General features: G+C 43.5%; 1 protein-coding gene across 1 annotated transcript; it reads left to right on the forward strand.

Moving 5' to 3' along the window:
• The first annotated feature begins 1,857 nt into the window (after positions 1 to 1,857).
• Positions 1,858 to 12,791, forward strand: ENPP5 (ectonucleotide pyrophosphatase/phosphodiesterase family member 5). Its single transcript, XM_064709892.1, has 4 exons — positions 1,858 to 2,001; positions 3,807 to 4,676; positions 7,759 to 7,935; positions 9,243 to 12,791. Exons 2-4 carry the CDS (start codon positions 3,812 to 3,814, stop codon positions 9,611 to 9,613), a joined length of 1,413 nt encoding a protein of 470 aa, XP_064565962.1. The 5' UTR covers positions 1,858 to 2,001; positions 3,807 to 3,811; the 3' UTR covers positions 9,614 to 12,791.
• Positions 12,792 to 14,434: the final 1,643 nt, after the last annotated feature.

A 14,434-nucleotide genomic window follows, 5' to 3' on the forward strand; every position in this document is an offset into this window, starting at 1 on the left:
GCAAACTCCTTGTCCGTGCTTTGCTTTCATTTTATATCAGTGTTAAGCAGCTGAGCCATTTCTGGCATCCAAGGCAAATATTAAAATTTCCAGCATTCATGTTGTTCCTTAAATCCAGGTGCTCCTGTACCCTCTAGTGACTGATCCCAGCCACTGCAGAGGCAGCTCCCAACATTTCTAGATCCCAGAAAATCAAACCTGAACCAACAGCAAATGTGAGCACAGTTTTTTCTAGCTAACGAGTAACAACGTGGGACAGCACATTGCTGTTGAGGGACACCCAGCAAGAGATTTCAATACACACAGGTGCAGTTTTATAACAACTATTTCCTTTTTTCCATTTCTCCAAAGTTTCTGGTGGGGTTCACAGCCAGGAATCAGATGATGGATTTTGTCCTACAGGAGCAGAGCAGCAACATCCATGCAGGTTCTACCAGGCACAGCAGCAATGTGATTCTCAGGGCTTGGACTAGCTCAGCCTCACACCTGTAACAGGACAGCAGTAATGAAGGAGGGGGAAAAAAGACATTAAGTAAACAATTAGAAGAGCCTTGTTCCCCAGTACCATCCCTGGTGGTATGGTGAAAGGGAGAAAGGTATCACATATATGTATATAGATATACATATAAAAATAGAAAATTAGAAATATAAATATATAAATAATTATTAATTTATTCAGTCAGTAGGCAGTGCCTGTGTGCAACCTTGACAATTCTATGATTCTGTGTTCCCATGCACCAGTAAGAAGAGGTTTTGTACACTGCCATGAATTGGGGTGGGGTTTGTGTACATACACAGGACATAGACTTTGGACTCATATGTAGCACAGATCCTCAACTAGGAAAGGTGGGAAACCTAGCTTGGATTTTTGTCCAGTTCAGCAGTTTAGATTCTAGTGAGATGGGGAAGGATAAATTCATTTTCATTCCAGGACATAGCTGTGGGTCTGGACAACAAAAGGTGGGGAAAAGCATCTTCTGGGAAGCAAATGGAAAATTTGGAGCTTCAGAACACAAGAGGAGAAAAAAGGCTGATAGAAAAACAGCAATTTTAAAATGATTATTATTTGTAACTGAAGAAGCACTTCCAGATATCCAGAGAATGAATTTTACTCCTTGTTTTTCAGTCAGCAGAGCCAGCCCTGCCCAAGCTCTATGACATGCAGCAACGCCCTTACAACCCTTGTGACATCTGTGCCAGGGCTGTACCGGGGAAAACCACCCGAGGTCACCTCACCTGTGACCTGGTGTGCTGGGGACAGCAGCTGAACATGGCCCAGCTGTGCCCAGGTGGCCAAGAAGGCCAAAGGCACCTGGGCTGTACCAGGAACGATGTGGCAGCAGGGCCAGGGCAGGGACTGTCCCCTGCGCTGGGCACTGCTCAGGTCACCTACAGGGCTGTGCCCAGTTCTGGGCCCCTCAGTTCAGGACGGACATTCAGGGGCTGGAGCGTGTCAGGGAAGGGAACAGAGCTGGGGAAAGGTCTGGAGCATCAGGAGCACCAGCTGGGGGAGCTGGAAAGGGGCTCAGCCTGGAGAAAAGGAGGCTCAGGGGGGACCTTCTGGCTCTGCACAGCTCCTGACAGGAGGGGACAGCCAGGTGGGGGTCGCGCTCTGCTCCCAGGGAACAAGGACAAGACAAGAGGACATGGCCTCAAGCTGAATTAAGGGAGCTTTCGGCTGGACATTAGGAACAATGTCTTCACAGAAATGAGGATTCGGCACTGGAACTGGCTGCCGAGCAAGCCCGTGGAGTCACCGTCCCTGGAGGCGTTCAAGGAAAGACTGGACATGGCACTGAGGGCCGCGGTTCAGCTGACGCGGTGGTGCTCGGCCACAAGCTGGATCGGTGCTCCCAGAGCTCTCTCCCGACCCAAAAGACGCCGTGCCTCCGTAATTCCGCGTCCCCCTCCCGCCGGGCCCGCCCCGCACGCTCTGAGTGACGGCGCCGGGGCCGCTCCCGGGCGGGGCCGGGCCGGACCCGCTGCTCCGCGGCCCCACAGGTAACGGCGGCGGCTCCGGGGCTCGAGGGGTGCGCGGCCTCCCCCGGCCCGGGTTGGTGGGTGTGTGGGCGCTGCGTGTGGGGAATGGCGGCCTGGGCTCGGCATTCGCGTGGGCTGGGCTCCGGCGGCCGCCGAGCGGGGCCCGGGGCGCTTCTCTGTCTTGTCCGTCCATGTGTCCGTGTGGCAGCTCCTGCCCTTGGCAGTGCGGTGGGTTCGTCCCCACAGAGCCCCTCGGGTGCCCAGAGTTCTGCAGAGAGCCGGGTCAGGGGATGTGCTTAGGCTGTATCCGCAGAAGAGCAGTATGAGAAGGCCTTGGAAAAAAAACAAACCAGTTGTCATTTATTATTTATTGAGAGCATGCAGTGAAGGAATTAGAATAAAAGAATTATAGATCATGATGAGATCATTAGTAGTGTAAATTCAGAAGCCGAGACTTGATTTCACTTCAATCTATACATGTCCCTCCCCAGAAGGGGGATTTATGGGCTATGTCTAATTTGGCAGCTGGGATTCCGATGAACACAACATTGTGTTGTCCCTTCGTCCTTCAGGTTTAGCTGGAAGAAATCCCCCATCAGGTGGATCTAAGGTAATCTGTAGCCTTTGGGTTTGTGTTGTTTGCTGAAAGGGGAATTAAGTCTCTGGAATGTCAGATTGTTCTTAGCAGAACTAAAGGCCTGGATTTTAATTTTGAGAGACACACAAGTTTGGTGTAACATTTTACTGCCTGCAAGTCACAGAATCCTATAATCACAGAGTAGGTTGGGTTGGAAGGGACCTTAAAGTTCATCTCATTCCCATCCCCTGCCATGGACAGGGACACCTTTCACCAGCCCAGGTTGTTCCAAGCCCTGTCCGACCTGGCCTCGGACACTTCCAGGGATGGGGCAGACACAGATCCCATTCCATTGTTGCAGTGGTATTCAGATGCTTGTTATACCATAACTTCTTATATTCACTAGGATATTTATGTACTCTGAGTATTAAGATGAGTTTATTGATTGCAAATTCACTGTTTTTCAGCTGAATTTCAGAGGTGATTGAGTCCCAGAGGATTGCTGAAAAATGGGAACCTAAATGGAACTGTAACGAAATTGATACCACCCATATGCAGGATTGGATTGAGCAATATCTGGTCTTGTGGTTAAATGATGCTGTTGAAAAAGAAGTGAGAAATATTAGCATGAAATTTTAGGTCAGTTACAGACAGGGAAGTTCTGTGTGAGGGTTCTTACACGGATCTTGCTTTGAGTAATTATCTGAGTTTTAAACAAGAAATTGTTTGAGAAGAACAGGAGGAAACTGGGGCAAGGGAGCACAAACCAATACAAAGTGAAATTATGTGTCATATTTTGTCAGATAAGGACATAATAAGGACTTAGATGAGGAATGCCTGTCATAGCTTGGAGGAGTCAATATCCTTGAGTCTTATGATCAGAATTAGAATCACAGAATGGCTTGTTGGAAGGGACCTTAATAATGTCATCTTGCCCCAAGCCCCTGGCATGGACAGGGACACCTTCCACCAGACCAGGTTGCTCAGAGCTCTGTCCAGCCTGGCCTTGAGCACTTCCATGGATGGGGCAGCCACAGCTTCTCTGGACCTGTTCCAGGGCCTCACCCCCTCACAGTAAATAATCTCTTCCTAATATCTAATCTAACCCTGCCTTCTGGCAGCCCCTTGTCCTGTCACTGCATGCTTTTGTAAAATATATCTTAGAGTATATAAATACATGAGGAGTATTTTAGCCACTCATTGTTAAAACTAAGTTACAACTTTGACAACTTCTGCCTCTGCTCAACAGATGCCATGTTGCCTCAGAGGAGGGGACAGATGCCTTCCAGAACAGCCATGAGCAGTTACTGGAAAGTCCTGGGGATTTTCCTACTCTCTGTTCCGAGTGTGCCGTGTCTGCAGGCAGCGCAGCCCGGGGTGCTGCTGGTGTCGTTCGATGGCTTTCGCTGGGATTACATCTACAGGGTGCCCACTCCCAACTTCCACTACGCCATGGAGAGCGGGGTGCACGTCAGGCAGGTGACAAACGTGTTCATCACCAAGACCTACCCCAACCACTACACCCTGGTGACAGGGCTCTATGCTGAGAGCCACGGCATCGTGGCCAACGAGATGTATGACCCTGTCCTGAACGAAACCTTCTCCCTGAACAAAATGAACACCCACAACTCCAAGTTCTGGGAAGAGGCCAGTCCAATATGGGTGACAAACCAGAGGGAAGGACATAAATCTGGTGCTGCTATGTGGCCTGGAACAGATGTGAAGATACATGGAGTCTTGCCTACACATTACATGCCCTACAATGAATCTGTTCCCTTTGAAGACAGGGTAGCAAAGCTCATCAAGTGGTTTACATCAGAAGATCCCATCAACTTTGGTCTCCTGTACTGGGAACAGCCTGATGAGTCTGGACACTTTCTGGGCCCAGACAGCCCATTTATGGGAGCAGTAATCCGTGACATTGACAGAAAGCTGGGATATCTCATTTCTGAACTGAAGAAAGCAAAGCTGTGGGATGTGATCAATGTCATAGTCACGAGTGATCACGGAATGTCACAGTCATCCTCAGAAAGGCTCATTGAGCTTGACCAGTACGTGAGCAGAGAGCTCTATGCAGTCATCGACCACTCCCCTGCAGTTGCCATTTTGCCAAAAGAAGGTAGGAGCTACAGCAGTAATCTTCCTGAGGAGATGCTTGAGTATCCAAACTTCATAGACTGAATTGGTGGTAGCAGCACTGGTGGCAGTAGGACATCAGCCTTGAACAAGGAGTACTTGCAGGACCCCTTTATTCCTTTTGTGGGCTCTGCCAAAAGCCTGGGTGAACTTGCAGAAAATAAAAGGGAGCAAATCTGCTGTTGGCTAATATTGCCAAGGATCCTTTAGTCCTTGTGAGAAGTAAGATAATCTAATGGCATTATCAAGGCTGAATGGTGCTCTAGATAGATAACACCTGAATGTTACATATCTTGCCTTTCATCAAGATGCTGAAGCCATAGTTGAAGAATTATATTTCTAATTCAAACAGTAAACTGAGAACAGATGGGGATCTTTGATAAAAAGAAAGCCTGTGTTGGCTATTTGATTGGCTGCCAGCTATTGTAGTTCACTGAGTTTTTTTCCCCATCACGCTGAACAGCCAGCCAGTTACATTTATACCATTTTTATTAAGATAAAGGTGGGCAAGAACAATGTTGGAATCGAAATCTGAAATCTGGTTGCAGTCACTGAAGGGTTCTGAAGTGTCAGGTGTATGTTTAGTGTCACTAATGCATCTGCTTTTTATTTTGATGATCAACTACTGTAAACTACTTGGTGCAAAAGTGTAAACCTGGAAAATAACACCCCTGCCCACACAAAAAAAGTGCTAATTTGGAAGTTGAATTTCAAGGTGACCTTCTGAAAAGGTGTTTTTTAAGAATTCTGTAACATTTGCATGAGTAATGGATAGATAGTACTCTGTATTTAATGCCTAAGCAGGGAGACTATTTTCAGAATTAAGTGACCTGTAAGTCACTTAATTAAAGCATGAACAAATGTGTCTTGTCATTTTTTATGTGAAGACTACTCCAGATTCAAATATGAATATGAATTTGACCTCCAAACTGAGGTCTCTGCTGCCTGAGCAGTCAGGCCCTGTCGCTGGGTGCTGTTTCTCTCTGTGGGGATAAAAGAGCCAAGTTTGGAAGTTTCATCCCCACAGAGGTTGCCCGAGATGTTCTCACTGGCAAATAAAGAAGCTGTAAAAGTAAACTTCAGTGCTGACATCTCCTTAATGCAGTAAAGGAGAACTTTAAGATGCGTAACTTGATTCTCCTGTCTGCTAAATGCTGAAAAGAAACAGCATCTCTGCTGCAATTAGATGACAGAACAGTAAAAAAGCCATTTCAGTGGATTTCAGGAACAGCTTGGATTTGATTTTGCCCAGAGATTCAGGTGTTTATTAAACTGCCAATAAACAAGAATTAGTTTTGAGCACAGCTAAAATTCTTTCCTTCAGTGGTACCAGATGTGATTTTTATCATTAAACAATGAGTGTCACTGTCAGTTCAGGTATGAACTAATATGTGCTTAAGTACATAACACTGATTCTTCACCTGCTATTCAATTTGTCTTTCTTAAACCAAGGCAATGGTAAAACTTAGTGAGATTGAGGAAGAGTTTGAATGCTTAAAAATGCAGCAATTTCTTTTAACTGTTTGGCTTTCTATTGCTTCCCCAAGAGATGGATTAAAGCCATTATTTAACCATGCTGGTGCATTAGTGTGTGTGGGGAACTGGATGTTCACAAAGAAGCTGGACCACTGCTGGTGATGCTGGCCTTTTTCTTGCATTTAATATAAATATATTAATTCAGATCATTAGGGTAAAATCAAATTTGCATTATCTGGGGCTTCTCCTCCCTGCCAGCCCATACAGAAAGCTGGCAGAGCAAAATTCACTTTATTACTAATATAGTCCTAGAAATGCTGCATTAGAGCCCCTCTTGTTGCTGTAACTATCTCTGATACCTTCACTTTTGCTGTCTCATCTTGACCTTTGTTTTGTTTCTTAATTTAGTGATATTTTTTGTGCCAGTTTGACATAAGAAACATTAATGTGTTTCCTTCAGAATGTATATATTAATGTATATTCCTTCAGAATTTCTATACTGGATTCTAGGAAGTGAGGGGGAAAAGGAAAATGGTTTCTTTAGAAACATTGGCCACTTTCTCCCAGATTTTTTTCACTGTTACCCATTCAAAACTCCATGGATACTGGAATGGCAGTCTGAAAGGGGCCTGCAGACACACAGTGCATTCAGCTGCTCATGTCACACAAATACTGACCCAAGTCAGAGAGCTGAGGATTTGGTGTGTCACAGGAGTCTGTTGTGTGCACTCCATGGCTCTCAATAGGAATCTGGCCTTCAGTGGAGGTGGGGAATGAAGAAATTTGGTCAGATGTCAATTCCTGCTCTTGCTTTGGTGTGCCTGGCTGTTTGTTCTGGTTCCTCCATTCTGTGCACTGGTGTTCCAGCCAGCTTGACCAACTGGTTGTGGCTCTCCAGTGGCTTTTACTGGAAAGGCAAGCTCAGAAACTGGAAATAAGCAAATAAAGAATTGGGGGTGGGAAATGCCTATTTATTCAGTGTCAGTAGAGCTCTTGAGTGTGTGTGCTCACTGTGACTAGGGAAGGGAAAGGAGCAGGCACTGGGAATGCAGAGGAGTAGCTCATGCTGTTGGCTGTTACTGAATAATAAAGGAAAGCAACAAACTGCTTTAAAATAGATGAAAAGTGTCACTTGTTGTCACAGCCAGCTAGGTGACAGAATTTGGCCTGAATGCAGCCATTACCTCACAAACAGGTTTAGGAGGTGCCTTCTTGCTTTCAGGCATTGCACAAAGCCAGAAGGGTTTGGTTCCTTTTCCAGGAGTCAGCTGAATGCTTCCTAACTCACTCCTGTGAGAAGCTTACATTCTGATAACTGTGAAATGAGGGATTTTTCTAAAATTAGCAAGGCAGTTATTGCTTGGGAACAGCCTGTGAAGTCTGGTGCTGAGGGGGATCTTACTGTGACTGAGGCTCCAGGTTTCTCACAGGAACTTCTGTGCACACACTGTTGTCTCTTACAGTTACAATTCATTTCTGGGAAAGTACATTTTGCCCTCTTCTTTCAACTGTATTTCAACTACTGATGAGTTCAGCAAACACACTGATATGTTTAATTTTTGTCTTTTGTCTCTTTTGTTTGTTTGAAGGCAAACTAGATGAAGTATATGAAGCTTTGGCCAATGCTCATCCCAACATGACTTTGTATAAAAAGGAGCAGATTCCAGATAGATTTCATTACAAACACAACCGTAAAATCCAGCCCATCTTAGCAGTGGCTGATAAAGGATGGGAAATTGTCCAGAACAAGACTGATGGTTTTCTACGTAAGTATTCTGGCTTTATAGTGTTCTGCTGTATCTTCCAAGGCAGGGACCTTATGTGGTACTTTATCTCCCAGTATCAGCAACCAATGTTCTTTTTTTTTTTTTTTTTTTTTTTTTTTTAAGACTGAAGGTAAAACTAAAGTGTGTAAAATCTATAATTTTTTTCCCTGATGGGATGGGAAGCACCTACTGTTAGGGGAGGAGGATCTGCACTTACTGTTTCTTTAAACATGAAACTTGCTGAGATGAGATCAATCACACATGTTTTAGTGGCCCCATACTTGAGGTCTTTCAGGATGTAGCAAACCAACAAGCACTTCCTGAGAGATTAAAAAGGAAAGTTGCAACTTAATATGTTGAGTAGAGAGTGAATAGGGTTGTTTTATCATGTTTTAGTTATTTACTGGAGAAGGGTTGGGTTGGAAGATAGAAGAACATTTTCTGAAAGTTCTCAGCTCGTCTGAATGCTACACTTGGAGTAATCTCATTCTATTGCTACAAAGAGTCTTTGGATATTGAGTTACTGCACACCGGTGATTTTCATTTGCCTTGGAGGAAAAAAATGCATTTTAGGTGATTTGGAGGAATAAAACCCCCAACATTTTGAAGCTCCTCACCTTGCAGTTTATTATAGGTAGCATGGAGGCAGTGAACTGTAACTTCTTGGTAACCTAAAATACAGGTGTTACATGCTCAGTTCTTACATTTCTAATTGAGAACCTTTTGAACTTTGCTGCTGGTTGTGAACCTGAAGTGTGTTATCAGCAAGACTGAACAAGATTTTCAGTAGCTGCTGAAAGCACCTTCTTGTGCCTGTGTCTTTGACATGTTCCCAGTTTTTAATGCCCCTGTCAGGAGTGGGCACTGGACATCCACCAGTGAGTTCTTCTTTCTTGTTGAGGAGTTGATGGTGCCCAAAATTGGACAAAATTTCAAAGTGTCTCCTTGGAATCACATGGACAGTCTGACTCTACATGTTTGTTTTTTTCGCTGAGAGATCTGGACCATTTGCAAAGTTGGTATTTTTTCCTTGAGGAAAATCAAGGAAGTGTGGGTGTACACAGTGTGCCATTGACAATGAGCTCACTTTTCCCCCCCTTTGTTAAACAGTGCTCTCTGTTGAGGGTTTTTAGGTATTTTCTCTTTGTAGTTCTGAGACTTGGTATTTGCTAGGAGACATTTGTGCTGTCAAAACAACCCTCTCTAAAGATGCTGTGCCTTTTCTGCTTTCTGCTAATTCTAGGAAAATGTTCAATGCCTGTTCTGCAACTTGGGAATACTGACCTTTATCTATCTTTTATTTCTAGTTGGTAATCATGGATATGACAACACTGTACCAGAAATGCATCCCATTTTTTTGGCAGTTGGGCCTGCTTTCAGAAAGAATGCCACCAAGCAATTCATGAATGCTACAGACTTGTACCCCTTACTGTGCCACCTGCTGGGCATCAGCCCACTGCCCAACAATGGTTCCTTCAGTGCTGTGAAGGATATACTTGCTGAGAAAGTTCCTGGAGGCCGTAGTGCAGATTCCTACTCCACTGTGGTAGGAGTCTTCCTGGGCAGCTTGCTTGTTTTTGTTTTTACTGCAGTTTTTGTTAAGCATTTTGTCCTTGCCCAACCAAATTCCATGCAAATCCGACACACTGAAGCTGCCCAGCCACTGCTGCAAGATTAATAACAGCTGGGATTATTTCCTCTTTGAGGCTTAAAATAAGCCTATACAAAGAAAATAAACAATGGAGGGGGATTAGCATGAATATGTGGAGTGAAAGGAGGTGGATGCTGATCCATTGCAACCAGGGATGGAGAGAGAGCACGTTCCTGTTTCACACTGCAGCCACTTCAACTTCCAGGGCTTGAAGATATCCTGGGTAAACCTGGGAAGCTGTGTGTGTATGTAGACCTGTAGTGACAATAGACCTCAAGTACCTTATTATGGCTATTTTTAGGGAAATAACATCAACTGGGGTGCACTTCACAGACTATTAAAGGTGATTTCATTTCTCACCCTCTTTCTTGTTTTGTTCTTTGAGGGTTTTTTTGAGTCTCTTTGATTTTAACAAGTCACTGAATGGTACTAAACCTCTTTGTTAGTATTTTCCTTCCCTGCCCAAGGAAGCTTTTGCACAGATCACCATTCCAGATAACTTGGTGGGTTAAATCCTGCAGGAAAGAACATGATTATTCAGCTAGGTCATGCAGTGCTAGGTGTCTAAGTTTAGTTACATATATTTCTTCAAATTACTGTGTTAACTGCAGCCCCAAAATAAAAATCTTAGGTGGTATTGCCTTTAGCAATCAGCATTGAACTGCTTGATACTTAACGTTTTAAAAATTTATTTAAGTAAATAGAGGTTTTTACCAATTTAGATATGATTTCAGGTAAATGTAGGTCTTTACTTTTTTTAATTTTCTGTACACTGCACTAAATTTTCTAGTTCCATGCAGCTGGCAGGATAAAGACATGTACAAGCACCACACCTGTATATCCAAATGGAGTCTTTGGTATTTCTGTGGTACTAAGGGAGGTGAATAAGTTAGGAACAAGGTTGCTCAGGCTGGTTTCAGAGTGTTGTCAGGCTTGTCCCTGGTCTGCTACTGGAGATTCTGAGTTTGACTTGTGACTTGTGTTTTATCTGCTCTGTCTGGGTAGGCCTTGGAATGGGATGATCAGGATTTCACATGCAGTTTAAGGGGCAGCTGTATAAATCTTAAGCCATAAATGTTCTCAAATCTGAAAAAGCACACTTTAATAATTAAAAAAAAGGTGTAAGACTGGAGTTTAATCTTCCAGAGGAAAACCTCTGTCAGGGAAAAATATTAATTCTGAGTCAACAAAGGTGCATATTCTTATTGTGTGTGGCAATAAATCTTGTTGCTAGTGTAGCTGTGAGGTTTTTTGTGAGCTCAGTTAAATGGTGAGAATCTGCTGACTAAATTTTGTGTGAAAAACATTCTGAAGTGAGAAAAGTTGTCTATTGTCAGACTCCTCCTCTTCTCCCTGTGAGATGAGAGAGTATTTCTCAGCACTTTGTTGCTGAGCACGATGCCTGAAGGAGAAAGAAGCTTTCAAAATTAGTGCAGAAGTAGCAGACTGGGTATTTTTAATTCAGTTTATGTCTGTATCCACAGCCCCCAGCAGAGGGCAAGGATGGGAACTCCTGGGCTTTGGTTGTGCTCTGCCAAACCAAGGGCACGACAGTCAGTTCTGCAAGGGAGGGCTGGAGTACAAAACTCCTTTTGCTGGGGTAAATTCCAGACTTAATGAAGATCTGTTGTGGTTGTCTGTGATGGCAGGGACACTTGCTTAGCACCAAGCTGTCCTGCAGACGGATGCAGACATTTCCTGAGGCCACCTTTGGGTGTAGGGAATGCTTCAGAGAGAAGGCAATGAAATAGCCCAACTTAAGGGTTGTGCTGAAAGTTCAGCTGTAATTGTAGCTTTCCTTTGAAGGCAGGAAAAATGCAGCTCTGCTGGAAGACAGCCCTTGATTTGGGGGATGTATGTGATAATCCTGTGAACTCCAGCTGACTCAGTGCTGTTACTGTGCTGTGAACTGCCTTGTTTTCCTGCATTGCCATATTCTTAAGGAAACACTGAAGGAAAAGGTCTGCGGGCTGATTCTTAGTGCAGCTGGCCCTTAGCTGTGCCTGAAGTTGAATTTGCTGGCACAGGTGAACCTGAGTGCTGCAGGGGCTCCAGCTGAACCACAACACCAGTAAGGTGTTCACAGCACTTTTCAGAGGCCAGGGAAGTCAGCACAAAACCCAAACCTCTGAGTTGTAACTGATACCTTCCACACCCACCTCCCAAAAAGTGGATGGCACACAGCAAACTGATGCACTGAGTCCACCTTTTCTTGCTTATTTACAGCTTAAAAATGAGTTATAGCACAATGGTATTGTGTGTTTAAAGGAAGATCTGCAGACTTTGATAAGGCAGTAACAGTGACAATTGTCATAACAACACCATAACCCTCACCTCTTGCTTCTGCTTTGGAACATGTTGCTTTAGTAGAAATTCTTCTCATTGCAGTAATTTCATAGCAGTGATCATGGCAGATGTAACAATAACTGGGTTGTAATCTCAGAGCTTTTCCTTAAACCCCACTTTAATTGTGGCAAGTGTAGTTCTGTCACCAGCCAAAGTGACCCTTGATTTTAAGGAGGGGGAAAAGTTTGTCAGTGTTGATCAGTCATTTGGGACTTAGATTTACTTGCCCAGATATGCAGCGAGGACAGAGCAGTAGGTTTCCCCCAACAAAGGGTTTGGTAACAATAATGCCAGAATAGGCTGGGGACACAAATGTGAGAATTGTTGATGTCATTGTTCTGTATTGCACTGTGAGACCTTTCTCTGAGGAGGGCAAAATAAAACTTTGTAAAAAATGAAGGGAATCTTGTAGCATTTGGGAATTTCAGATTAGCGTCAAACATTTCCTTTATTCTTAGGTGTATTTGCAGGTACCTCTTGGGTAGTTCCTTGTTAGGACATTTGCCCTGTTTTAAGTTACTGGGTGTCACTTAATGAAATTGAAAGCACAAATGATGCCACTGGAGAAAACCAGAGACTTTTTCTCTGATGTGACATTTTTTCAGACACCTTTTTGGATGGGGGGGATGTGGGATTTGGTTTCTGTGTATCTGATACTTTCTATGATGTACAAACAAGTTTATTGGAAAGAGAATTTGAGTACACTGTGTACTGCTTGTAACTTAAACTTGGAAACCAAGAATGATGCATGATGTGTTTATTACTGACCTGTGGAGCATACAGATGTCAAATGTTTTCTTTGTTTCTTCTTGTTTGGAAATGCTGAAGTTAAAATACATCTTTGTAATAATGCTGTCAAGCATGGAGTGCTGGCTTAATTGAAAACACTTCTGGAAAACAAACTTGAACTGGGGGGAGATAACTGGGGAGAAATGGTTTCAACTTGTATGCATCCCAAATATTCCCTGGACTCTGCAAAGTGTGTGCCTTTGTTAAAAATAACTGGAAGTGTGATAGAAGTTTGAAATTTTAGGTCACAGTTCTTATGTAACAGACTTCTTGTTTCCCACCTTGCTCCCATATATGGACAAAACAGCTATGGCTTACCAATAGTGGGAATCCAGTTTCTTTTACTAAAACAAAATCTTCCAGACTTTCTTGGTCAAGAGCTGCAGTAACACTGCTACAAGAGATGCAGTCTCAAAATAAAATAAAAAAAATTAAAAGCAGAAAAATTAGATTCATAAAGTCACTTAAGTTGGAAAAGACCTTTAAGATCATCTAGTCCAACCATTAACCCAGAACTGCCAAGTCTGTTATAAGATGAAATGTTGCACAAACTGACTTTTCACACAATCATAGAATACTTTGGGTTGGAGGGGACTTTAAAGATCAGCTCATTTCAACCCCCCTGCTCCCCTGACCTCTGTCACAAGTGTGAACAGCACAATCTTGACCTGCATGTGGCAGAAGGACAAATGTGCAGTGGTTGGGTCCTGTTGTTCTGTAAAATGGAAATTTACCAGGCTTACTTCCCAGTCTCCTTCCCTTCTTAATTAATGCCATGGATGCTGTGTTGGCCATATCTGTGCTGCTGTTTAAACCTTTCATGGCATGTTTGCCCTACAGTAAAGGTGATATAGCATTTATTAGATAGTAAACTACAAAAATTGTTGCAAGCACATGAAAATTATAAATTCAGTAGTGGTACCAGCCTTTCCATAATGAAATCCTTATCTGAATCCTATTAACAAACCTCTATTACTGTTTTTTTGCAATAAAAGATGCTACCATGCATGTTACAGCAAACATCTGTCCCTGTGGTCTGGTCCTTGGAGGTACACAAGGTTGGTTTATTTGTTTATTTTCACAGGCAGTGTGTAGGCAGGGAGTTACTAAAAGCAGTGTTTAAGAGCTGTAGTCAGGTGAAATCAGCTCAATTCTGGAATTGTTTCTGTGATGCCAATGCCCAAAAATCACAGAACCCCAGAGGGGTTTGTTTTAGGGCTGTTGTACCCAGTGTGGAGTGTCTCTGTGTGGAGGCAGTCAGTGTAATGAGACATCTGCTTTCAGTGCTACAAGTGTCACTAAATATCCCCTAAACTGCAAAGCCAGCTAAGGGTTAGGAACTTCCCTTGAATTAACCTGCCCTGTGTGACCATTGCTGAGCTGTGTCTATTTAGCAAGTCATGAAATGTTGTCACACACTACTGTCCCTTTATCACAGCCTTGAGGAAGCACAAGCCACAGCTTTGCTGTTCTTGCTCTGAACTGGCTGCCCAGAAGGAAATCAGCCAGTGGCTTTCATGAGAAGTGAAACAAACAGAATGAGGCAGTGGAAGTGGAAATGTTTTGTCGTGTTTAGGGCTCTGTTGTTAAAAATAATCATCCTCAAATAAGTCAATTGCATGTCTTAAAGACAGAAAGATATTTTTTCTAGCTTTTTACATGATCTGTGTGAAACTGGATGTACAAGAGCTACTGTGAAACCCTTTGTGCCAG

Source organism: Zonotrichia leucophrys, chromosome 3 (genome assembly GCF_028769735.1).
Source record: "Zonotrichia leucophrys gambelii isolate GWCS_2022_RI chromosome 3, RI_Zleu_2.0, whole genome shotgun sequence".
NCBI classification, from domain to species: domain Eukaryota; kingdom Metazoa; phylum Chordata; class Aves; order Passeriformes; family Passerellidae; genus Zonotrichia; species Zonotrichia leucophrys.